The sequence below is a fragment of the Oryctolagus cuniculus genome, chromosome 17 (genome assembly GCF_051225735.1).
Source record: "Oryctolagus cuniculus isolate XC-2025 breed Fujian yellow rabbit chromosome 17, ASM5122573v1, whole genome shotgun sequence".
Taxonomy (NCBI): domain Eukaryota; kingdom Metazoa; phylum Chordata; class Mammalia; order Lagomorpha; family Leporidae; genus Oryctolagus; species Oryctolagus cuniculus.
This window is the reverse complement of record NC_142883.1, coordinates 22,631,564-22,656,857: the sequence shown is the minus strand read 5'-3', so window position 1 is coordinate 22,656,857 and position 25,294 is coordinate 22,631,564. Positions and strand designations below refer to the sequence as shown.

The following is a 25,294-nucleotide window of genomic DNA, read 5'->3' as shown; positions in this document are numbered from 1 at the left end:
GTTTATTTTTCATCTGTTGGTTCACTCCCCAAATGCCCACAACAGCCAGGGTTGAGCCAGTCCAAAGCCAGGAGACTGGAACTCCATTCAGGTTTCCTGTGTGGGTGATAGGAACCCAAGCACTTGAGCCATCATCAGCTGCTTCCCAGGCACGTTAGCAGGAAGCTGAATCGGAAGCATGGTGCAGCCAGGACTCTGATGTGGGAGTCCTGCCATCTCTCTCCAACTCTTTTTTAAAGAGAGTCTCTCAAATTTTATAAACCCCAGACCCCACAAAACCTACATCTCTCCCACTATGAGTAAATCTGGAAGTGTGTACTGAGCAATCTTCATGTGCCAAGTGCCGTCTGAGTGGCTGATATGTGATGGAGCCGCGACTTGAACACAGGGCTCCCTGATTCCAGAGCCCGCTGTTCCCAGCCTGCCTCTCTCAGTGCTCAGCCCACGACGCAGGTTAGGAAACGTCCGTCTGCTTCTCTCTCCAGACCCCAGAGCAGCGTCTCACTCCTCTTGACCCGTACTGATGTGCTCTTGGGCTCCGGGGTGGAGTGGGGGGGCATTCAGAATTGCCAGATTTAGCAAATAATAATAAGGGTGCCCCGTAAATCTGAATCTCAGATAAATAATGAGCAATTTGTTAGGATACAATGTCCCATGTCGTATTTTGTCTTTCAGCAAAAATCGGTCTTCTTTCCAGGCGCACTGCCACCACGGAGGTTTAAGAGTAGGGGCCGGAATTCAGGCGGGATGGATGCAGGGTGGAGGGGTGGCGCTCAGCAGGCGGGAAAAGGCGAGGAACAAACCTGGGAGGGATTGGGTTCTGCGCGTAGCCTTACGGAAAACAAGAACGCTCGGCCAGGGACTGAAGCCCTGCTGCCTCCGATTTCACTGTCCCCTCCCAAATGTGTAGGTCTTGCTTCTCAGCCCGGACCAGATCCCTACAACAGCCGAGGAGCTGTCCAAAGGGCTCCTGGAGGCCGCACCTGGACCCCAGCTCATCCCCGCTCCCAGGCCGGCAGGTTTACTTGAGTGCGCCGGCGGGCAAGCCATTATTCGATACCACAACAAACAGGCGCGGGACGCGGTAGGATGCAAACTCCCCGGGAATGTTGCAGATCTAACCCGAGGCTTCGGAGAGACCGGAGGGTGGCAGCCTGGAGAATTCGCCCGCACTCCGGGGCAGGCGGCGGGATCCCTCTGCCCGGCTCTGCGTGAGGACTGCTGCGGGCAACCCCGGCGTCCGGGCGCTGGCACGGACGCACCCAGGCCTGCGCCGGGAGAGGGAGAAAGCGAAGCTGGAGTTGCCACTCCCAGACTTGCTGGAATGCAGCGGCGGGGGTGGGGGGGCGAGCCGTGAGCGCGCCTGCTCCCAATCACGGGAGGAGGAGGAGGAGGAGGAGGAGGAGGAGGAGGAGGAGGAGGTGGAGGAGGAGGAGGTGGTGGAGGAGTAGGATTGCTTGAGGAAGTACGAGAATGAAGTTGTGGAGCTGAGATTCCCCTCCAGCGCGAGCCGAGAGACTAGGAGTGCCCGCCGGCAGCCGCGCGCCCGGCCCCCACCCCCTCGCCGAGCCCCGCGCACTCCCAGCCTGGTCCAGCCGGAGCCATGGGGCCGGAGCCGCAGTGAGCACCATGGAGCTGGCGGCCTGGTACCGCTGGGGGCTCCTCCTCGCCCTTTTGCCCCCCGGAACCGCGGGCACCCAAGGTGGGTCTGGCGTGGGGAGGGGATGGGGTAGTGAAGGGCCCCCCCCGCAGCCTGGGTCTCCGGTCCGAAGTCCCAGGCTGGCGGGGGCCGAGGAGCCCGACGAGCCCTCCTCGCCGAAGTTTCGTTAAGTTCGGGCTTTCCCGGCGCGGGGCGCTCGGGCCGGGAGGGGGCGAGAGAAGGTGGAGGCGGGGTTGGGGGCGACCCCCACCGAAGCGGCTCGAGATCGCCCCTTTCTAGGGCCCGGGCGCTTGCCGGACTCCCAGCGGGCTCCGGGGACTTGTCAGAAAAGTTCTCCGAGATTGCGCCCAAAGTTTTCGCCGAGGTGGATTGCGGGGTGGGTGTGGGAGTGTGCGTGCGCGCGCGCGCGCGCGAGCGTGTTTCCCCGCGCCGAGCCCCCGCCAGCCTTCTCAAAGCCTTTCCAGTTGGCAGCCTCCGCCTCCGGACTGGACTGGGCTGGATTCCTTGGGGGGGGGTCCTCTCTGCCCTGCCCCTCCCCCCTCCCCGCCCCCTCCAGCCGCCCGCGTTTGAGTACCGGCTTCAGGCGGGGCCGGGGGTGAAGGGGGAGGTGGGCAGAGCAACCTGCCCCGCGGGCCGGGGAGAGTGGCCTGGCGAGCTGCACGCGTCCCTGGCGCTGGGGTCTGGGCGAGGGGGAGGGGCCCTGGTTTGTTTTGAGCCAGTTCCTACAGGGCCTGCGGGCTTTGTGACTTGTGGAGAGCCTGGACCAGAGAGGGGTGAGGGTGGGTTTCCTGGTTTGGAGAGTTCCACGGGCGGCATATCGGGGCAGCTGTGGCCAGACGGGGGTATCCCAGGGGCCGGGTGCTTCTGCTGTCTTTTTGCTTCCTGCTGTGAGGGGACGGGGAGGGTGAGTGGAGAGGTGTGTATCCCGACCCTGCTGTCCGCCTGCACGAAGTCAGGATAAAAGCTAACACACACTCTGTGCCCAGTACACTCTGCTGGGCCCGTGGGTGGTGTTTTGCATGCATTCCCTCCTTTCGTCTTCCTAACAGAAGGCCACGTTGCAGGTGAAAAACGGGGCCCAAAGAGGGAGGCGGCTGCTGGCTTGTGGTGGGGCTCACAGCCGGCCCAGGGCAGCACAAGCCTTAGCCGCACATTGAAAATGATGATTGGGGTCCACCTGAGCCGGTGGGGGGCACTGCCCCTTGCATCCCTGGGTGAGGGTGCTGTGGGAGCAGGGTGAGGTGGCCCCTGGCACTCAGGGAGTCTGGGGAGCTGTGGGTGGCAGTGCATCCGTGGTGCTCTCCCGGGTCCTCGCCAGGGCCTTGCCGCATTGTCTGCGAGCTGTCAGTGTGTGTCTGGGGCTGTGCCAGGTGGTCCTGAATTATGGTCTGTGTTTGTGTGTCTGGGCCTTGTGTTGCCAAACATCAGTCTCCCTGATGACTTGGGGACGCAGGCTGAACTCTGCCCTCTCCAGGAACGCCCTCAAGGTGCTGGGCCAGATCTGTTGTAAATAGCAGGAGGTGGCCCCATGCCTGCTGGGTGGCTGCAGAGGGAGGTCCCTGTCCTCCCTCCCTCCTTCCCTGGGCGTGCAACTTCACCTCTGCCCATGGCGAGGGGCCGCCCTCCTCTCCTTGCCTGGGAGCAGAGCAGGCGGTGGCGGCTGCGTTGCTGGGGTAGACTCCTCTTGACCGGGGCCTCCTCAGGTCCTCACGCTGAGTTACAGAGAGACACTGAGTGTGTTGCATGGGGAATGGTTACAGAGGCAGGCACATCCCACCCAGCAGCCAGGTTCTACCCCAGGGCTGTGGGCTGGGGCAGGGATGTTGGAAGGGGAGGCCCAGGGGCAAGGGCCAGGGGGCCAGGATTTTGCTGAGATCTTTTTCAGCGGTCAAGATTTGTAAATTGCACCAAACGCATCCTTTTCACTGTTCATTCATATTTTAATTCCAGTGTGATCTTCCCAAGAACCTCCTTCCCTCTTTCTACTAAAAGTGTTCATTTTCATGTCCAAGAAAAAAAAAAAACAATAGCAAAGAAAGGCTCAAATGTAAAAAGAAAAATATATTGACTTTCAAGGTCAAATACAATGCGCATTTTCTCCTGAACTGGGATCACCTGTACTCCTGGATGAAACCCTTGCCTCAAGTTTTTAAGAAGTTGCAGTGCACTTCCTGTAGGCAGGTGCTCAAGTGCAGATGGCTCCGTTCCGTCTCTAACAATCCTGAGACAGGGGCACAGGTGGAAAACTGAAGTTCAGAGAACCCACGGACTTGGCCAAGGCTCCTTAGCCAATGAAGAGGCCTTAAGAGTTGGTCAAAGTCCACACAACAGGAATGGCTTGACCCAAACCTTAGCCTAAAGGGATAGGGATGCTGTTCTGTTTTGGGGTGGACCTCCGAACCTGGCTAGGGAAAATGGGGCTGAGCTGAGGGGCCTGAGGTCCCCTCCCGGCTGTGGAGTCCTCTCCCTTCCTGTCCAGCCCATGCCTGCCTTCTTCCTGGGCCCTCTCAGCATCATAGGGGACTTAGGGCAGGAGGGTGTGGAGGCCACTGGGATGCTAAGGGCTGTGGGTGAGGGGAGGCCTGGGGGTCCAGAGGCTGGGGCAGGACCCAGGGTAGATGTGCCTGCCCCTGGGTGATGGAATGGTCTAGAAAGAGATCTCCCTTCCTGCCCTCCACCTGCAGGGAAACTCCTGTGCCACTTCTGCTAGGCCACCCCCTCCCCTCCTCACCCTTGGGAAGAGAGGCGAGGTAGGGGCGAGGGATGTGTGTGCTCTGAAGGAGTAGGAGAATTATTACAGCTAATGTTTGTGTTGCCCCAGCTCTGTTTACAAAGACTTGCCGTGTTTACAGACTGCCTCTGGATTCAAGCTCTCGTTTAACTCTCTTGTACCTGCTTGGAGGGAGTAAGAGTCGTTAGGACCCAGTTTAGGCCAGGAAATAGTCGCTGGGTGCCAAGGAAATCACAGGTATGGAGATGAATCCCAGGGAGCTTCTGCCCTGCAGGTGCAGGGCCTCACAAGGTCACGGAGAGAGTGGCTGCGCTAGGGTTCTGGTCTAAAGACAGCCTAAACCGTGCAGGTGTGTGTGGGGGTGAGCCCTGGCATGGCTGTGGCCACAGGGGTCTGGGGATGAAGGGAGTTCCCTGGTGGTACTCATGGAAACCAAAGGAAGCCTTGGCTTTCATGCTGTGAACAAAGAAGCAACTTGGGCTGAATGCTGGGGGAGAGGAGAGAACCCATCAAAGAGCCCGGGACTGGGGCCAAACCCTGACCACCAGTGTCCCGCAGGAGGGACAGGAGGGAGTGCGCCCCGCTCTGCGCAGAGGAATGGGCACCGAGACCGCACCTGGCCCCTCTGCCTCCCGAGGCAGACTAGACTGGGTGTATGCACTCAGCAGGCACAAGTCCTGCTCTGTGGGCCCTGTGCTGGCTCTGGGCTGGTCCTGTCTCACTCTTGGCCCCTGAGCTTGGGGCTGCTCAGGGGCCAGCGTCCCTGGTGGGCATTAGAACCTTCCACCATGCAAGGCTGGGTATGGGGGTCACCGAAGGGCCTGGGGAAGGGGCCCATAGGATGGAGATGGAGGCAGGGGAGGCACCAGGTGGGCCTTCTGAGCAGCTTGGCAGGGGTGTAGCCTGCAAGGCTCCCGGGCCCTGGGTACCAATTCTACCACCTGCCGGCAAACCCTTGAGAGTCTTAGTCTCGGTTCAGCCGCAAGCAAGTCAGGTAAACAGACTGGCTAGCGGGGCGTGGCTGCCACTCTCCCTGACCCTGCCGCCCAGCCCCCTGCGCTGCCTTAGAGCCTGTTCTCGGTGGCATCAGGAGAGTGACTGTTGACACCGTGTGTGCAGCGGAAGGACCTACGTATAATCCCGCCCCTGTCGCTCATGGGGCAGTGTCACTGCCAGCCTGTTTCCTCTGTGCAGGGTGGCAGTCCCGGCCCCCAGCATGTCGTGAGGATTGCCAAGTGCCTGCTGGGCGCACAGTAGGTGCCCAGCCCGGTCAAGGTGGCGCTTCCATGGTGGTGGCTGACTCGTTGCCCGGCTGCCCTGGCTAGTGTCCCTTGCAGGTGGTGGAGAGCCACAAGGAGTGGACCGCCACATGGGGAAGGCCCCTGCCCCAGCCCTGTCAGTCCCTGTCCCCAGCTTGGGCCAGAGCTGGGATCTGGGCCTGGAGACAGCTGTGTCTATGCAGCAGCTGAAGCTGCTGGCGGGGGGAGGTCCCGGCAGCGGGCGTTATTTTGGGCCTGGCCGCCCACCCCCGGCTCCTGTTTCTCTTGGGAGTCTTTGGGGGGAAGGGTTGGGGCAAGGGAGGGGTACAATGGCAAAGGGTGGGGAGGCCTGGCAGTCCCCTGTCCTGGTGTCCGGGGGAGAGAGATCCTATCTGCCCAGCGGGGAGGACCAGAGAGCAGCCTGGGCGTTACTGGGAGGCCACCGAGGGATTCCCGGCTTGCCCCGCCAGCCTTTCCCCGGCTCTTTGGGGCAGGGGTGGGGGGGTGGGTATCTTCTCGCCCCCTAAGACTTGACCTTAAGCTGCAGGTGGCTGGGAGAGGAGAGCCCCTGGCGTCAGACCCCCAAACCCACTGCTCTGTTCCCTGGGAGGCGCAGTAGAGACCGGCAGGAATTCTGAGCCGCTCAGGCACCTGCGAGCCTGTGTAACTGACGGTGCCCTCCGCCCGCCTCCCTCCACGCTCCTGGGCAGGACGCGCCAGGTGATTCATGTTCTCACCGGAGCAGAAAAACAAGTTCAACTGGGCACTTTCGTCTCCCCCCACCCCCGCCGCTGGCAGACATGGGGCACGCTGCTCCCAGAGTGCCCCTCACCAGGGGAGGGTCACCCCTCCCATCGATTCCCTGGGCTGAGTGGCTCCTTCTGGTCTCAGGAACCCCCACGCTAAGGCCCAGGAGGGGTCAGGTGCGACGGTGCATCTTGGTTGGCCCGGGCAGGTACACAGAGCTGACGCTGTGCCCCCGTGGCAGGAGTTTCATGGCACAGATTCTGCCAGCTGGTTCTGGAGCCCTGCCCTGAGGAGGTGGCAAGGGCGAGGGTGCCAACGTAGGTACCTGCAGAGCGTGCCTCGCCCTGGCCCAGGATCTTCTGCTGGGGTCCGGATGCCCATACTGGTGTCTGAGGCGCCTTCTCTTTGCCGGGGGTGGGGTGGGGAGGTGGGGAGTTCTAGAGGTCTCTGCAGCGCCCAGGGCCCGGGCTGCCCCATGTCCCAGCTATGACACCCGCCGCCCCTCCTTCCCCACTTGCTGGGTGGCACTGTGGGGGCGGCTGGCGCTGGCCAGGAGGTTGACAGTGTGGGTGTGTGAGAACGGCCTAGGGAGAATGCCCTGGGTTTGTTGACTTGGGAAAGGGGCAGGGGGTACCCAGAGGTTTCATGATTCATCATCGCCTCTTGGGGGTTTTGTACCCCCCGGCCCTGCTTGGTGCCTGTGGGACAAAGGGAAGCTTTCTTTGCCCTTCTTGGTGGGCAAGCCCCCTGGGGCCGGCACACAGGGCCCCTCTGGGTGCCCAGGGCGGACCCAGCCAGAAGGGAGCCTCTCCCCAGATTTGCCTCTTGTTCCCGACATGACGCTGCAGGGGGGCCAGGAAGTGGGAGACGGGCTTTCGCAGCCGCGCTGCCTCCCCGTCTTGGGGCGGGTGTGGAGGGCAGCATCCTCTGACCTGTGTGCCCCCTCCCGCAGTGTGCACCGGCACAGACATGAAGCTGCGGTTCCCGGCCAGTCCCGAGACCCACCTGGACATGCTTCGCTACCTCTACCAGGGCTGTCAGGTGGTGCAGGGGAACCTGGAACTCACCTACCTGCCCGCCAATGCCAGTCTCTCCTTCCTGCAGGTGAGGCCGGGGCAGCCCAGCCAGGCCCTCCTCCAGCTGGGCTGAGTCCTCTGATTATAGGTGGGCGGTAGAAGAGGGTGCTTTGCCCTGTGCTTCCTTAGCCGGGAAGTCCTTCCTGATGTCTAACTCCTACCCATTCCATTACGAAATCAGTTGACTTTCATTGTGTCACATAGCTGGCCGGGGCCCTGAGTGGGATGCGTCTGTGCTTCTGCCACATTGGCGCTCTCTGGCCAGCATGACCACCTCCCCTGTCGGACTGCCCGGGCCACGGTCCCTCTCCCACCTATGGTAGCAGAGAGGGTGGTGGGAGAGGTGAGTTCCAGGCCCACTTCTGCCGCTCATGTGCTGTGTGAATATGATCTAATCCTTAGCTGCCCTGGGCCTCAGCTTCCCTGTCTGTATAGTGGGAGCACCAGGCATGCTGGGGACCCCTCACAAAGGTCAAAAGAGAAAGACCTGAGACAGCGTGGGGAGCTCCTGGAAACAGCCAGCCTGGAGCGGGAGGCGTGTGCACTGCTGGGTCACAGTAGACCTCATCCTGACCAGGCGTCCTCCCCTTTCACAGACGAGAAAACCGAGATGCAGAGAGGGTGGGGCTCGAGCTCACAGCGTAGTGTCCCCGCTCCCCATCTGCTTTCTGGACCGTCTAGGAACCGGCGATGCCAGAGAGAGTGGCCTTGATTTCCGTTTAACACAGGAGGGTGTGGGACTGCTCTGTGGCTGGGGGTCTCACCCAAGATCCCTGCGCTGTGTAGCCTGCAGGAGCCCTTACAGGGCCGGCAGCGTCCTAAGCCCCAGACCTGCCTCAGCCCCTCCCCTGGCCTGTTCCCCCCCAGGACATCCAGGAGGTACAGGGCTACGTGCTCATCGCCCACAACCAGGTGCGGCACATCCCGCTGCAGAGGCTGCGCATCGTGCGAGGCACCCAGCTCTTCGAGGACAACTTCGCCCTGGCCGTGCTGGACAATGGAGACCCGCGGGACAACGCCACGCCAGCCGCGGGGGCCCCCCCGGGAGGGCTGCGGGAGCTGCGGCTTCGGAGCCTCACAGGTGGCCTTCGCTGTCCCTGAAAATTTCTGCTCACTCTCCAGAGCGGACCGTGGCTCCCGCTCGCCACGCAGAGGCTTTGTGTGACTCGGAGGTGGTTCCTCCTCTGGGTGGGCGCAGGAAGAGCCAGGGGTGGTGCCCTCAGGCTACAGAAAGATTTCCCTCCTTCCCAAGAAGTGGCAGCTTGTGCCAGTATGCACACGTCGATCGTCAGAAGGCAGGCTGGGTGTTTGCCCCGTTCAGCTGAGTATAAATGTTCAGTGAGCAACCTACGGAACTGTACGTGGTGGGCCTGGAGCTGATCGTGTCCCAGGCTCTGGGTGCCCGGTGCTTTGCATGATCTCAGTTCAGAGAATCCTGCAAGGAAAGCTTCAGGGTTATTCTCGTTTTACAGACAGGGAAGCTGAGGCTCGTGGAAGATAAGTGACTTGTTCAAGGCTATACAGCCAGTTAGTGGTGAAGCCAGACTCCTCGGTCTCTCTTCTTTCTTTTTAAAGATTTATTTTATTCATTTGAAAGGCTGAGTTGATAGAGAGAGAGAGAGAGAGATCTTCCATCTGCTGGTCACTCCCCAAATGGCTGCAATGGCCAGGGGTGGGCCAGGCTGAAGCCAGCAGCCAGGAACTTCCTCTGGGTCTCCCACACGGGTGCAGGGGCCCAAGCACTTGGGCCATCTTCCACTGCTTTCCCAGGCCATAGCAGGGAGCTGGGTAGGAAGTGGAGCAGCCAGGACTTGAACTGGTGCCCAAATGGGATGCTGGTGTTGCAGGCGGCAGCTTAACTTGTTACGTCACAACGCTGGCCCCATTTATTTCTTTTAAAGAAATGTATTTATTTATCTGAAAGGCAGAAAGAGAGAGAGAGAGAGATGTTCTCTCTGATTCATTCCCTAAGTGGGCGCAACAGCCCGAGCTGGTCCAGGCTGAAGCCAGGAGCCAGGAGTTCTATCCAGGTCTCTCACATGGGTGTCAGGAACCCGAGTACTGAGCCATCACCAGCTGCCTCCCAAGTGCATTAGCAGGAAGCCGGATCAGAAGTGGAAGCAGAGGCTGGCGCCGCGGCTCACTAGGCTAATCCTCCGCCTTGCGGCACTGGCACACCGGGTTCTAGTCCCGGTCGGGGCGCCGGATTCTGTCCCGGTTGCCCCTCTTCTGGCCAGCTCTCTGCTGTGGCCAGGGAGTGCAGTGGAGGATGGCCCAAGTGCTTGGGCCCTGCACCCCATGGGAGACCAGGAGAAGCACCTGGCTCCTGCCATCGGATCAGCATGGTGCGCCGCCGCGGCGGCCATTGGAGGGTGAACCAACGGCAAAGGAAGACCTTTCTCTCTGTCTCTCTCTCTCTCACTGTCCACTCTGCCTGTCAAAAAAAAAAAAAAAAAAAAAAGTGGAAGCAGAACTCCATCCCGGGCCCTCTGATACAGGACGTGGGTGTCCCAGGTGGCAGCTTACCCCACTGCACCACAATGCCCGTCCCCAGTCTCTCTTAACAGCCAAACAGTGTGCCCAAGGTAGAGGGGAGAGGAGAGAGTCCAGGTCCACGTGGACATCCGGACCCTGACGTGGGAACCCGCTCCTCCCTGGCTCCCAGTCTGGGGTGGGGGCGGGTGATGGCGCTGCTGGAGGCTAACTTCTCTGCTCTCTGGGGAGTCTGGGGCCTGATTAAGATGCCTGCACCCTCTGAGAGGCAGGAGGGCCCAAGAGAAGACAGAAGGTGACAGACGGTGGGGGAAGGGTCCCCTGACGATTGCCTGTCCCACAGAGATCCTGAAGGGAGGGGTCTTGATCCAGCGGAACCCCCAGCTCTGCTACCAGGACACGATTCTGTGGCAGGACATCTTCCACAAGAACAACCAGCTGGCCCTCACGCGGATAAATGCCAGCCGTGCCCGGACCTGTAAGCCACGCCCCTCCCCGCCTGCCCGCCTGACCCTGTCTCAGCCCCTGGTGTCTCCCTCGGCTTCCCCACATGCCTCTGGTTCTGCCGCCCTTGGTCCCCGGCCGGCTCCGGCCTGCGCTCTGTGTCCTCTGTGTCCGCGCTTTAGTCTCTGCGGCTGTCTGCGCCGCGCCGTCTCTCACTGCTCGCTCGGGTCCTCCCCACAGGCCCACCCTGTTCTCCAGCTTGTCAAGCCTCCGGCTGCTGGGGAGAAAGTCCCGAGGACTGTCAGAGCCGTGAGTCCTGGGGGGCCCGGGGTGGGTGGTGCGGCAGCCAGGGCATCCTCCCAGAAGGTGATGCCGGTGTGGGGCCTGGTGCCTGGGCCCGCGCCCACCCTCACCCTGCCCCTTGTCCGACAGTGACACGCACCATTTGTGCCGGAGGCTGTGCCCGCTGCAAGGGCCAGCTGCCCACGGACTGTTGCCATGAGCAGTGCGCCGCCGGCTGCACGGGCCCCAAGCACTCCGACTGCCTGGTACGTGCCTTCCTGCCTGGGCCCAGTGGGCCTCGCTCCCTCCCCCCCAACCCCAGGGGGCAAGGGGTGGGCACCCTGCCTGGTAATGCCCCCTTGCCCCTGGCGCTCCAGGGAAAACCACCCAGTGACACCAGCTGCCCGCCCCCAGGCCTGCCTGCACTTCAACCACAGTGGCATCTGCGAGCTGCACTGCCCGGCCCTGGTCACCTACAACACGGACACCTTTGAGTCCATGCCCAACCCCGAGGGCCGTTACACCTTCGGCGCCAGCTGTGTGACCACCTGTCCCTGTGAGTCCAGGGGGAGGTTGGTTCTCGTGGCTGGGAGTGTGTGTGGGGCTGCCTGCCCCTTGCTGTGCAGAGCTGGGCACGACCGCTTGTGGACACCTGCCTCCTCCTTCCCAAACTGTGGGGCAGGTGGCAGGCAGGAGAGGCAGCTGGGAGCCCAGGCTCGAGAGCCCAGCTGGCTGGGTTTGCACCGGGCTGGCCGACTTACTAGTCTTGCGGCTCTCTCTTTGCTGTGCCTCAGTTGTCTCATCTGTAAAATGGGGGCATGAATGGTCCCTAGCTTGTGGTGATAAAGGTGGAATGAGCTAACATTTGTCAAGCTTTTGTATTGCCTGGTGATAATATGTTTTTATTCTATAGTCTGGATAGATTGGGGCTTTAGTTAACAGCTCCTCTGCTTACTGATGGACATGCGCAGATTGGGTGTGGACCTGGGGATCCCTTTCCACCCGTCCCAAGAGACAGGAGAGGGCCTTCGGGTGCTGGCTGTGCGGCCTCATGGTGGGTGAGAGGACAAAGCCAAGAGCCAGGCCTTTTAGGTCTGCATCCGGGCTCCTCCACGGACAGGCACAGTGACCCGGAGTGCTTTCCATAGCTCAGTGCTTCGGTTTCCCTCTTTGTAAAGCGGGGATCTGACCCAGGGTTCTCGGGAGGAGCACAGGTGCTCGGACAAGGAGCACGGGATTTATTTATTTACTTGAAAGGCAGAATTATGGAGAGAGAGAGGGAAAGACAGAAATAGTCCATACACTGGCTTCCTTCTCCAGTGGCTGCAATGGCTAGAGCTAGGCAGATCTGAAGCCAGGAGCCAGGAGCTTCATCGGGGTCTCCCACATGGGTGCAGGGGCCCAACTACTTAGGTCATCTTCCACTGCTTTCCCAGGTACCTTAGCAGGGAGCTGGATCGGAAGTGGAGCAGCCAGGACTCAAACCGGTGCCCACATGGGATGCCGGTGTTGCAGGCGGCGGTTTTACCCACTACGCCACAGCGCCGGCCCCTTGGCATGGCTTTTGTACCTGGGCAAGGGCCTGCTGCTCAGGAAGCGTCTTCCTCATCTCCGCAGACAACTACCTGTCTACGGACGTGGGCTCCTGCACCTTGGTCTGTCCCCTGCACAACCAAGAGGTGACGGCTGAGGACGGGACACAGCGGTGTGAGAAATGCAGCAAGCCCTGTGCACGAGGTACCCAGCCACTGCCCCCAGGCCAGCCGCGGTTCCTGCCCCTCTGCCCACACAGCCTGGCCCAGCCCGCTCTGTCCTCTGTCCTGGGACCCCCTATTCTCCCACAGTCTCTGTCCCTGGCTTGCCTAGACCAGCCCCACAAGTTGCCCCTGTATCTCCTGTCAGTGCGGGAGGGGGCCTGTGGCTCTAGGAGGGAACCCCAGGTGGGGCGGAGATGGCGCCTCACCACCTGCCCCCGTCCCGCAGTGTGCTACGGCCTGGGCATGGAGCACCTGCGGGAGGTGCGGGCGGTCACGAGTGCCAACATCCAGGAGTTCGCCGGCTGCAAGAAGATCTTTGGGAGCCTGGCATTTCTGCCAGAGAGCTTTGAAGGGTAAGGGTGCGCACGATGGCCTGAGGTGGCGTCAGGGCGGCCGGAGGGCCCTGAGGACCCAGATGTGTCAGCATGTTGGGGGGGTTGGAGGGTGGGAGGCAGGCCAGGAATGCAAAGGAGACCAGAGGGAGCTGGGACGTTAGTGTGTGTGTGTGTGTGTGTGTGTGTGTGTGTGTGGCTGGGGTAAGGGGGTGGTTGCAAATAACATGTTATCCATGATCCTGGACTTAGGTGGTGGTCAAAGCATCTGTATAGAGGAAATTTTCCTTAAAGTTCGTGGCAGCTTAATTCATAATAGCCCCAAGTTGGAAATAAATACAGAAACACATAGTGGTGTATGTTGTTCTTTAATTAAAAAAAATTTTTTTAAATACTTCTTTATTTGAAAGACAGAGTTACAGAGAGGCAGAGGCAGAGAGGGGGAGTGTCTTCCACCCGATGGTTCACTCCCCAAATGGCTGCAACAGCCAGAGTTGCGTCCATCCGAAGTGAGGAGCCAGGAGCTTCTTCCGGGTCTCCCATGAGGGTGCAGGGGCCCAAGCACTTAAGTAATCTTCTACTGCTTTCCCAGGCCAGAGCAAAGAGCTAGATCGGAAGTGGAGCAGCCAGGATTAGAACTGGCGCCCATATGGGATGCCAGCACTGCAGGCGGTGGCTTTTACCTGTTCTGCCACAATGCTGGCCCCCGATTTTTAAAAAATTTTAACATTTTGGGGCCGGCGCTGTGGCACAGTGTGTTAACACCCTGGCCTGAAGCGCCAGCATCCCATATGAGCGCTGGTTCAAGACCTGGCTGCTCCACTTCCTATCTAGCTCTCTGCTATGGCCTGGAAAGGCAGTAGAAGATGGCCCAAGTCCTTGGGCCCCTGCGCCCATGTGGGAGACCTGGAAGAAGCTCCTGGCTCCTGGCTTTGCATCGGCACAGCTTCGGCCATTGTGGCCATCTGGGGAGTGAACCAGCGGGTGGAAGACCTCTCTCTCTCTCAGCCTCTCCTCTCTCTGTGTAACTCTGACTTTCAAATAATAAATAAAATAAATCTTAAAAAAAATTTAACATTTTTGCACATTCATTTCAAATGTAGACATTATAAACAAAACATATGCACTATTATTTGAAAATGGAGATATTCATACCACAGAGTGAGAGATTCTTATTATGAATACAAGGAAGTTCTCAGCGACAGAAGGGCCCGGACCTCGGATCACACAGGTCCCCACTGTCTGATTCTGCTGGGTGACAGCCAAGCCCATGTGTCGTGAGGGAAAGCACAGCAGTGGTTTCCGGGGCTGGGGACCTGGAAGGGGACACCAGGGAAGTTCCTGGGGTGCAGGGAGCCGGGTGGTGGATACGTGAGTCAGTGCGCCTGCGCACACTCCCACCTGCACCCCAGACCCTGTCCATTTCATTGTCGGCGAATTACACTCCGATTAGAAATGTGTTTAAAAGAGGAACCTTCCCTTTCACGCTTGCTTCTTTGCTCCCCTTTCTGGCTGTTGGTGACTGGTGCGTGGTCTTCGGGGCCGTTCGCACAGGCGCAGGCTGTTTCCCGCATGTAGCTGGGGAGGCTGGAGTCTGTGGGTGGGAGCGTGTGCGCGGACCGCCAACCCCTCGCTGCGAGAGCGGGCAGGACCGCTCACCCACCCTGCCTCCATCTTTCACAGCTGGCGCGCGCGCGCGCGGGGGGGTGCAGCTGAGAGCCCACGTGGCCAGTTTTGTGCTCCTCACCTTGCGATGCCTCCGCCTGCCGATCTGTAAAACAGGGGCACAGGGACGCTCCCCGCCTCGTGCGGTGGTGACGGAGTTTGAGTGAGACGCTCTTTCATTCTGTAGTCTTAGCTAAATCCGGGTTCCTCCAGCAGTTTCTCCAGGTACGGGTGGGAGTTTAGGTTGTTTTCCACGCCTGCTCTTAGAAGCAGTTCTGCCTTCCGGGTGCTATGGGCCGCGCTCCTGGAAGGAAGAGTTGTAGATCGGGGATGGAAACACTGTTACCAGGGGTGCAGCCCAGGCAGAGTCCAGGCAAGCCCCGGATGGGAAGAGCCAGGCTCCCTGGGCAGAGGGTTGCAATGAAGGCGCTACTTGGGGGCAGGGTAGGGACCCATGTGGGGGTCATGCCCACCCCCTTCCTGGCACTGACTCCTCCCCTGATCCTCCTAGGGACCCAGCCTCTGCCACCGCCCCCCTCCTGCCTGAGCAGCTCAGAGTGTTTGGGACCCTGGAGGAGATAACAGGTGGGCTGTCTGCGTCCTGCTCTGCAGAGACTGGGGGGTCCTGGCCCTGTCCCCACCCCTCCAGCCTCACCTGCTTCCTGCAGGTTACCTGTACATTGCGGCCTGGCCAGACAGCCTGCCGGATCTCAGCGTCTTCCAGAACCTTCAAGTCATCCGGGGACGAGTTCTGCATGAGTGAGCACCAGGGAGGAGGGGTCCCCCCGGGATGGGATGGGCGTGGGCAGCCCCTGGGCGCGGGCAGCCCCTGGGCTCCACAGGGACTCGGCTGGGGACAGAGAAGTCAGGGAAAGACTGGTGGGAAGGTGCGCGCTGGGCCCTAAGCGCTCCTCCTCCTGCTCCCGTAGCGGCGCCTACTCGCTGACCCTGCAAGGCCTGGGCATCCGCTGGCTGGGGCTGCGCTCGCTGCGGGAGCTGGGCAGTGGCCTGGCCCTCATCCACCGCAACCCCCACCTCTGCTTCGTGCACACGGTGCCCTGGGAGCAGCTCTTCCGGAACCCGCACCAGGCGCTGCTGCACAGCGGCAATCAGCCAGAGGACGAGTGTGGTAAGATGGAGCCCGGTGCACGAGGGAGCACGGGCCCCTGGCAGCAGCTTCCTGGGGCCTGCCCTGCCCCTGGAGCAACACTCTTGACCTGGTTCTGGCTTGGCCTCTTGACACGCTTCTTGCTGGGCCCTGCCACGCTGCCTGGGTGCCGCCTTCTCCCTTCCCTCTGCTTCTGCTCTCACACGGCCTCCTCTCCTTGCTAAGCCCGGCACTGGTCCCCACGTTCACAGCCCCTTCCCCTGGTTCATTTGGACCCAGGGCCTGCCCTGAGTTCCTCCTGGCCCCTTCCTCTTCACTGCAGCGGGCAAGGGCCAGGCCTGCTACCCGCTGTGCGCCCATGGGCACTGCTGGGGGCCGGGGCCCACCCAGTGCGTCAACTGCAGCCAGTTCCTTCGGGGCCAGGAGTGCGTGGAGGAATGCCGAGTGCTACAGGGGTATGCGGGCTGGAGGAGGGGCGGCCGGAGGGGTGCACGGGGCTCCTCGCAGACCCCTCACCACCTGTCCCTCCTCTCAGGCTCCCCAGGGAGTATGTCAGTGACAGGCACTGTCTGCCGTGTCACCCCGAGTGTCAGCCCCAGAATGGCTCGGTCACCTGCTTTGGATCGGTGAGATGTGGCTGGGCTTGGGGTGAGGGGCGGGGTCTCGGGGCCTGCTGGGGGCACGGAGCTGCAGGGTGCACAGCTCAGTCTGACGGCAGGAGAGGGAGGCTGGGGTGCAGGGACCCTGGAGGTCCCCAGGGTTCTTGGCTGTGACTGGGCTCAGGTGGTTAGACCCATGGGCTTGGGCCACTCAGTTCCAAGCCCTGCTTCCAGTCTTGTTTTTTTGCTGTCTGAAGTGAGTGTTCTAGTAGGAACTACCTCGTTGGGGCGTGGTGAAATGAAATGGAGCAGGGTTTGGCAACGTGCCCAAGCACTGCAAAGGCCGTCTCCATAATAGCCACTGGTGCCACTCGCTGTTCCACCTCTCTGGGCGGCGCCCGGTCGCTCAGAGCAAGTCTGCAGGAGGGCTGCTGAGGGAGGGGTGCCCAGAGACTGGGGATGCCCAGGGCTGTTTGTCTCAGAGCAAGGAAAACAGCAGCGCCCATGAGAGGCTGTGGGAAGTGGGGAAGGGACCCAGAGCCTGCTCCTGCTGTCCTGGGTGCGTCAGTGCCAGCCTCCCATCACCCCTTCCTCCCCGCACAGGAGGCCGACCAGTGTGTGGCCTGTGCCCACTACAAGGACCCTCCCTCCTGCGTGGCTCGCTGCCCCAGCGGGGTGAAACCCGACCTGTCCTACATGCCCGTCTGGAAGTTCCCGGATGAGGAAGGCACATGCCAGCCGTGCCCCATCAACTGCACCCATGCGTGAGTCTGGCGGCCTTTTTTGCAGAAGGGGGGGTTTGCAGGTCAGGAGCCTCTCAGGGGCTCTTACTGTAAAAGGGGGACAACTCTACTTTTGTTGACCCTGAGACTCTTAACTTTCTCTCTCTTTGGCTTTCTAATTGCACATGTAACATGTTAGAAATTTTAAACTGAAAACTTTGAAGAGAGAGTTCAAACCGTAAGAAATACCAGCACGAGACCGATAGTCAACAAGTACTGTAAGGGAAAGTTGAAAAGAAATTTTAAACTGAAGCATTAAATACAAATGAATGTTGCCAGCAGCTCTGTTCCTCTGTTAACAATTTAGAATATTTTCCCTCCAGGCGTTTTTATCTGTGCATATTTTTTTTTTTTAAGATTTATTTATTTGAGAGGCAGACTTACAGACAGAAAGAGGGAGACAGAGAGAGAGGTGTCTTCCATCTGCTGGTTCACTCCCCAAATGGCTGCAACGGCCAGAGTTGGGCTGATCTGAAGCCAGGAGCCAGGAGCTTCTTCCAGGTCTCCCACGTGGGCGCAGGGGCCCAAGGACTTGGGCCACCTTCTACTGCTTTCCCAGGCTATAACAGAGAGCTAGATCAGAAGTAGAGCAGCCGGGACTTGAACCAGTGCCTATATGGGATGCTGGCACTGTGGGCGGCAGCTTTACCTGCTGTCACAGTGCTGGCCCCAGGACACAGGCATCTTAACCCAAGTTTTGTTTTTGTTTTTTGACAGGCAGAGTGGACAGTGAGAGAGAGAGACAGAGAGAAAGGTCTTCCTTTTTGCCGTTGGTTCACCCTCCAATGGCTGCCACGGCTGGCGCACTGCGGCCGGCGCACCGCGCTCATCCGATGGCAGGAGCCAGGTGCTTATCCTGGTCCCCCATGGGGTGCAGGGCCCAAGCACTTGGGCCATCCTCCACTGCACTCCCTGGCCACAGCAAAGAGCTGGCCTGGAAGAGGGGCAACCGGGACAGAATCCGGTGCCCCGACTGGGACTAGAACCTGGTGTGCCGGCGCCGCAGGCAGAGGATTAGCCTATTGAGCCGCGGCTCCGGCAACCCAGGTTTTAACTTTAGGCCAAACACCTGCTTCCTTTTTTGGCATTTTTCATTTTCAGTTCACACACAATAATTGTACATACTTAGGGGATATAGTGTATCATTTCCATAGGTGTAGACAATGTGTCTTGATCAATCCAGGTAATTAGCATTTTCATCTCTGTATCTTTTTAAAATCTTTATTTATTTTTAAAGATTTATTTATTTGTTTGAAAGGCAGAGAGAGAGAGAGAGATCCTCCATCCGCTGATTCACTCCCCAAATGGCCACAACAGCTGGGGCTGACTCAGACTGAAGCCAGGAGCTTCACTCATCCAGGTCTCCTTGGATGCAGGGGCCCAAGCACTTGAGCCATCTTCCTCTGCATTCCCAGGTGCATTAACAGGCAGCTGGATTAGAAGTAGAGCAGGACCGGTATTGCAGCTCACTTGGCTAATCCTCTGCCTGTGGTGCCGGCACCCTGGGGTTCTAGTCCCGGTTGGGGCGCTGGGTTCTGTCCTGGTTGCTCCTCTTCCAGTCCAGCTCTCTGCTGTGGCCCGGGAAGGCAGTGGAAGATGGCCCAAGTGCTTGGACTCTGCACCCGCATGGGAAACCAGGAGGAAGCACCTGGCTCCTGGCTTCAGATCGGCGCAGCTCACCAGCCGAAGCAGCCATTTGGGGGGGTGAACCAATGAAAGGAAGACCACGAAAGGAAGACCTTTCTCTCTGTCTCTCTCTCTCTCCTCTGTCTACCTGTCCAAAAAGAAAGAAAGAAATGGAGTAGCCAGGACTTGAACCGGCTCCACAGACTGGACTTGAACCAGCGCCACAGACAGGGAGCAGCTTAACCCACTGAGCCACAGCCCCGACCCTTACTGTTTGTTTTGTTTGGGACTTTCAAGCTCCTTTCCTCTGTCTTGGTAATATGCACAGCAGGTTATGTGAGCTGTAGCCATCACCCCACTGGGCCGTGGAGCACCCGCACTCACTTCTCCCTCCCTCCCCCAGGCCTGCCCTGTGCTTTCCTGTCTTAGGTCACCTGTTGGTGAGCGCGTGTGGGTCTGTGTCCTTTTCAAAAAGACTCCACCTGTGACCCAGTTTGAGGGCTAGCAAGCTTGTTTCCTTTTGTTTGTTGCGTGCATGTGAGCGTCTGTGGTCCCCTCAGCAGGTGCGGGCAGTTTCGGGGCTGGACCGAGGGAGGCGTGTGGGGCCGTGGGGAGTGTGGTACCGTGCTCTGTGGAGGCGTGTGGGGCCGTGGGGAGTGTGGTACCGTGCTCTGTGGAGGCGTGTGGGGCCGTGGGGAGTGTGGTACCGTGCTCTGTGGAGGCGTGTGGGGCCGTGGGGAATGTGGTACCGTGCTCTGTGGAGGCGTGTGGGGCCGTGGGGAGTGTGGTACCGTGCTCTGTGGAGGCGTGTGGGGCCGTGGGGAGTGTGGTACCGTGCTCTGTGGAGGCGTGTGGGGCCGTGGGGAGTGTGGTACCGTGCTCTGTGGAGGCGTGTGGGGCCGTGGGGAGTGTGGTACCGTGCTCTGTGGAGGCGTGTGGGGCCGTGGGGAGTGTGGTACCGTGCTCTGTGGAGGCGTGTGGGGCCGTGGGGAGTGTGGTACCGTGCTCTGTGGAGGCGTGTGGGGCCGTGGGGAGTGTGGCACCGTGCTCTGTGGAGGCAGCAGCTGCGCTTTCCAGCACCGCGGGGCAGTGCAGGGAGCAGAGGATGTGGGTTCCCGGCTGGAGAAGGAGTCGCTTCTCAGTGCGGAAGATGGAACAGAGTGACCTTGCGCCCCGGTTCTACCTTTGTCACTTGGGGAGAGTAACCCGGTTACACCCACCCCCTGGGGTTTGTGATGAGGCTGGGGGAACCCCGAAGGATGGTTCCTTAAGTTGTTAATGGGACTCTCTTCTCCTGCAGCTGCGTGGACCTGGATGACAAAGGCTGCCCCGCGGAGCAGAGAGCCAGGTTGGCCCAGTCTCCTCCTGGTGCCCCTGTCTCCCCAGCCGGCCTCTGATGCAGGGAGGGGTCACCTCGTACACTTCCCTCCCCAGGCCACCCTTACACTGGTGATCCCACTTGCCCAGGGTGCTGGGGGCGGGAAGATGGTTGAGACCCTCCCCACCCAGGTCCTGCCCGCTGGAGTGGCCTGGTTCATTTCCCTGGAACTCAGGGTAGGGTGAGAAAGGTGCAGCTGCAGCACTGGCACGGAAACAGGACAGATTCTTAGCTGGATATGGCAGGAGGCCTCAAGGAGGTGGCTTTGAAAGAGGGGCAGGTATTTCGCTTGCGTTTAGGTGGGATGGGGGAAGCAGCAGGAAAATCCAGGCTGTGTGCCAAGGTCCTGGTGTGGGGATGGGCTGTCGAGTATGCACAGGGAGGGAGCAAGGGGGGAGGTCAGAGTCAGCTAGGGTTTGGATCTGAAGCACGGAGGCCTTGACCACCAGGCCACTGAGCTGAACATGGTTGTCTGGCCAGCGAGGGGCTTTTCAGAGGAATAGATTCAGCCAGCATTCTTCCGAGGTTTGCTCTGCCCCAGACCCTGGCTGAGAAGGGCAAGGGTGGGGAGGTGGGCCAGCACAGGGACAAGGATGACCAGAGTGCTGGGTCGACTCCCAGAGGCTCCATCCAGGGTGAGCTGGGTCTTGGAGGTGGGCCCGTGGAGAAGTGGTGGTCCAAGCAGGAGGACGGGCTGGGACCAACCGGGAGTGAAACGCTGGTTTGGTGCTACAGCGAATTGCTGGGTGCACATTCCTGGGCCCCACCCACATGAGGATCAGAATCCCAGGGAGGGGCCTGGCTCTGCAACTGTGCATATTAACAAGCTCCCTGGGGGTTCTGCTGCCTTGAAATTGTAAAGCCCTGAGCTATGGCCAAGGGCAAGAATACCGGACAGAAAGGGCTTGGAAAGGCTAGCTGGGAGTTTGGATTCATTGTGGAGGCAGTGGGGAGCCTCGGCAGGTTTTCGTGTAGGGAAGAGAGGGTCAAAGCCTGTGGCCAGCCTTCCCAATGCTAGGGACTGTCGTGTCCCTCCCCCGGGGCCCTGTGTCCCCTTGCCCGAGTGGCCCCCTCCCTGACCCTGGCTCTCACCCCCAGCCCTGTCACGTCCATCATCGCTGCTGTGGTGGGCATTCTGCTGGTCGTGGTCATGGGGTCAGTCCTCGGGATCTTCATCAAGCGAAGGCGGCAGAAGATCCGGAAGTACACCATGCGGAGGCTGCTGCAGGAAACGGAGGTGAGCCGGCCCAGGGCCCCTTGTCCCCCGCCGCTGCCGGCCTGAGGCTGGGACCCAGCCCCGGCCCCAGCACTGAGCTGCACCTCCGCCCCACAGCTGGTGGAGCCACTAACACCCAGCGGAGCGATGCCCAACCAGGCTCAGATGCGGATCCTGAAGGAGACGGAGCTGAGGAAGGTGAAGGTGCTTGGATCAGGAGCTTTCGGCACAGTGTACAAGGTCAGGAGCTGGGGTGGTGGTCCCTGGGGTGGGGCTGTCCCTGCAGGGGTGTGGGGGAGGGGGAGGGCGAGGCAATGGGACAGGGAAGGGCTCTCAGGGAGACGGGTGGGGCTGGTCCGACCCCTGCTCATGGCTGTTTTTCTGCTCAGGGCATCTGGATCCCCGATGGGGAGAATGTGAAAATCCCGGTGGCCATCAAAGTGTTGCGGGAAAACACATCCCCTAAAGCCAACAAAGAGATCCTGGACGTAAGCCCGTGCTCCCCTCACACCAGGCGATGGGGACACACACCCTGGCTGTAGGGTGGGGCTCTGATCTTTCTGCACTGGTGTCTGGGGGGGATGGGACTCCCAAACCTCAACTCAACACCCCTGTCTGTGGTCCGTGGCTGTTTTGTGATGGTTGGGGTTGGCAGGGTGAGGGTCCCCAGTCACGGGAGGCAGTTGGGGCTGGGGTCTTTGGTCTCTGACGATTTTTTGGCCCCCAGGAAGCATACGTGATGGCAGGGGTGGGCTCCCCCTATGTGTCCCGCCTCCTGGGCATCTGCTTGACGTCCACGGTGCAGCTGGTGACACAGCTGATGCCCTACGGCTGCCTCCTGGACCATGTCCGTGAACACCGCGGGCGCCTGGGCTCACAGGACTTACTGAACTGGTGTGTGCAAATTGCCAAGGTATGCACTTAGGGGCAGGGCCTGGGCTCTGTAGGCCCCTGGGGAGCAAGCCCCTCTCTCCACAGGGCTAGGGTGGGTGCATTTCCCGGGCATGGGGCCAGTCCGAGCCCCATGCAGAGGCCCCACACCACTGCCTCCCATTGCAGGGGATGAGCTACTTGGAAGACGTGCGGCTCGTGCACAGGGACCTGGCTGCACGGAACGTGCTGGTCAAGAGCCCCAACCACGTCAAGATCACAGACTTCGGGCTGGCTCGGCTGCTGGACATTGACGAGACAGAGTACCACGCGGACGGGGGCAAGGTCAGAGGCGCGAGCAAGCTGAGGCTGGGTGGGGTGGGGCCCAGCCCCAGGAGAATTCTGGGAACGGCAGCCTCCCGCCACATCCGACTGGAGGACTTCCTCCTCTGCCCTCCCAGGTGCCCATCAAGTGGATGGCGTTGGAGTCCATTCTCCGCCGGCGGTTCACCCACCAGAGTGATGTGTGGAGCTACGGTGCGTGGCGGTGGGCGGGGCGCTGGATGAGGACCTGTGCGGGTGCTGGGATGGGGAGGACTAGGAGGAACCTTAGTGGGTGCACGTGTGTGTCGTGGGGGAGGCAAGGGCTGCCCGGGCCCACTTTCTAGGCACTGAGGAAGGACCGGGTAAATCCGGACCCTCGACGTCACATCTCCAACTCGCATGGCGGTGCCAGGCTGCTGGGCAGAGCTGCAGGGCTCAGGACACTGACGCTCCCTCTGGTCCCCCGTCTCTGTCCTAGGGGTGACTGTCTGGGAGCTGATGACTTTTGGGGCCAAACCTTACGATGGGATCCCAGCCCGGGAAATCCCTGACCTGCTGGAGAAGGGGGAGCGGCTGCCCCAGCCCCCCATCTGCACCATCGATGTCTACATGATCATGGTCAAATGTGCGTGGCTGAGCTAGGCTGGCTGCCTGGAGGCGGGCTGGGAGGTCCTGGGTGGAGGGGCCCACGGGGGCACTGGGAGGAGGCTGGGAACCAGATGTTTGTGGGCCCAGGGGATTTGGTATAGTTACAGGAGCCCCCAAAGCGTCTGGTATCCCTTCTATAGAAGTCTGGGGAGTTACATGCAAGTTAAGAGGGGAACCTAGAAGGGGTGCCCAGAGGTCCTGGCTCCAGACCAGAGAGCCGGTCCCAGGCTGTCAGTCAGGGTTGTCTGGGCCGGGGGGAGCTGGGTCGGGGTTCCCAGGGAGGCAGCCAGCACACTGGGGGGACCGGGACCGGGACACTGAGCTTGCTCCCGCCCCAGGTTGGATGATTGACTCGGAATGCCGGCCCAGATTCCGGGAGTTGGTGGCTGAATTCTCCCGCATGGCCAGGGACCCCCAGCGCTTTGTGGTCATCCAGGTACTGGGCCTTCCTGCCCTGTCCCGACCCACCTCTCCTGCAGGGGTTGGGGATGAGGACCCCGAGCCCAGCCCCCGCCTCTTGCCCTCTGTGAAGCTGGGCTGGGGAGGGGCTGCCACGCTGTGCCTGCCTCCTCCCCAGAATGAGGACCTGGGCCCCGCCAGCCCGTTGGACAGCACCTTCTACCGCTCGTTGCTGGAGGATGATGACATGGGGGACCTGGTGGACGCTGAGGAGTACCTGGTGCCCCAGCAGGGCTTCTTCTGCCCAGACCCTGCTCCGGGCGCTGGGGGTACAGCCCACCGCAGGCACCGCAGCTCGTCCACCCGGGTCAGTGCCTCGGTCACACTGCGGGCTGTGCTTGCTCCCCTCTCCGCCCCAGGGAACCAAGTCCCCCTTGGATGTTCCCCCACCCCCTCCCTCATGGAGACCCCATTCTCCCTAGGGGCGACGCTTATTGCCCTCCAACCCGTGACCCCATCCTCTCTGTGGCGACTGTGTCACGCCCCGGGACCCAGTCACTTCTCACGGGGTGTCCACCCCAGGTCATGACCTTCTCTCCTGTCCCCAGAGTGGTGGCGGTGAGCTGCCGTTGGGGCTGGAGCCCACCGAAGAGGAGCCCCCCAGGTCTCCACTGGCCCCCTCAGAAGGGGCTGGCTCCGACGTATTCGATGGCGACCTGGGGATGGGGGCAGCCAAGGGGCTGCAGAGCCTCCCGCCACACGACCCCAACCCTCTGCAACGGTACAGTGAGGACCCCACAGGACCCCTGCCCCCGGACACTGACGGCTACGTTGCCCCCCTGACCTGCAGCCCCCAGCCCGGTATGGATTCCAGGCCTGAGTGGAGATCGGGTGGGCGGGGGATACGCTGGGGCCCCTGGGATCCTTTCCTGAGTCCTCTCTCGCCCTTTCAGAGTATGTGAACCAGCCAGAGGTCCGGCCGCAGCCCCCCTCGCCCCTGGAGGGCCCTGCACCGCCTGCCCGGCCAGCCGGGGCCACCCTGGAAAGGCCCAAGACTCTCTCCCCCGGGAAGAATGGGGTTGTCAAAGACGTTTTTGCCTTTGGGGGTGCCGTGGAGAACCCCGAGTACTTGGCACCCCGGGGAGGGGCTGCCCCTCAGCCCCACTCTCCTCCTGCCTTCAGCCCAGCCTTTGACAACCTCTATTATTGGGACCAGGACCCAGCAGAGCGGGGGTCCCCACCCAGCACCTTTGAAGGGACCCCTACGGCAGAGAACCCCGAGTACCTGGGCCTGGACGTGCCGGTGTGAGCCACAGGCCGAGCGTGCAGAAGCCCTGCTGTGCCCTCAGGGAGTGGGGAGCCCTGACTTCTGCCCACATCACAACGAGGCAAGGACAGGGCCCTGGACCACACCCCGGGCAGCCTGCGCCGTGCCAGGAGCCCGTGCTGAGGATCTCCCTGCCTGCTGAGTTCCAGTGGCTGAGAAGGGCCCGCCCTGGGAAGTGCTGGTGGACCCTGGAGCCCCGCACCGCCAGGTTCTAGGGTGCAGGGGGCCACAGCCACAGCCTCCTCACGCGAGGCAGCAGCTTGGCACCGAAGGGCTGAGCGAAGCTGGGCCCAGGAGGGGGGGCGTGTGCCAGACACGAGCCACCCATGCAGGCTCTCCCTCAGGCTCGGTGCTGCCCCCGGGAGAAGGGGCCGGCACCAGCAGCCAGACCCCATCCTTGTACAGAGTGCTTTTCTTGTTTTGTTTTTACTTGTTTTTTAAAAGATGAAATAAGGACCCAGGGAACAGGGGGAGTTGTATGGAGGAGGGGTCCTCCCTCCACACCCACTTTCTCCACTTGCAAATATATTTTGGAAAACAGCTGACACTAGCTCATGCCAGGGTGGGGGTG

At 60.8% G+C, this 25,294-nt stretch overlaps 1 protein-coding gene across 1 annotated transcript; it reads left to right on the top strand.

Annotated features, from left to right (window-relative positions):
* Positions 1 to 1,384: 1,384 nt before the first annotated feature.
* Positions 1,385 to 25,263, top strand: ERBB2 (erb-b2 receptor tyrosine kinase 2). Its single transcript, XM_002719343.6, has 27 exons — positions 1,385 to 1,702; positions 7,350 to 7,501; positions 8,341 to 8,554; positions 10,310 to 10,444; positions 10,651 to 10,719; positions 10,843 to 10,958; positions 11,107 to 11,248; positions 12,310 to 12,429; positions 12,676 to 12,802; positions 14,958 to 15,031; positions 15,115 to 15,205; positions 15,376 to 15,575; positions 15,877 to 16,009; positions 16,090 to 16,180; positions 16,757 to 16,917; positions 19,862 to 19,909; positions 21,038 to 21,176; positions 21,273 to 21,395; positions 21,545 to 21,643; positions 21,883 to 22,068; positions 22,215 to 22,370; positions 22,487 to 22,562; positions 22,828 to 22,974; positions 23,336 to 23,433; positions 23,575 to 23,763; positions 24,005 to 24,257; positions 24,350 to 25,263. Exons 1-27 carry the CDS (start codon positions 1,630 to 1,632, stop codon positions 24,703 to 24,705), a joined length of 3,768 nt encoding a protein of 1,255 aa, XP_002719389.1. The 5' UTR covers positions 1,385 to 1,629; the 3' UTR covers positions 24,706 to 25,263.
* Positions 25,264 to 25,294: the final 31 nt, after the last annotated feature.

Coding starts and splice junctions, on each gene's coding strand:
- ERBB2 (XM_002719343.6), top strand. CDS start 1,630: ATGGAGCTGGCGGCCTGGTACCGCTGGGGGCTCCTCCTCGCCCTTTTG. Junction 22,371..22,486: donor ACCACGCGGACGGGGGCAAG/GTCAGAGGCGCG, acceptor CTGCCCTCCCAG/GTGCCCATCAAGTGGATGGC. Junction 22,563..22,827: donor GAGTGATGTGTGGAGCTACG/GTGCGTGGCGGT, acceptor TCTCTGTCCTAG/GGGTGACTGTCTGGGAGCTG.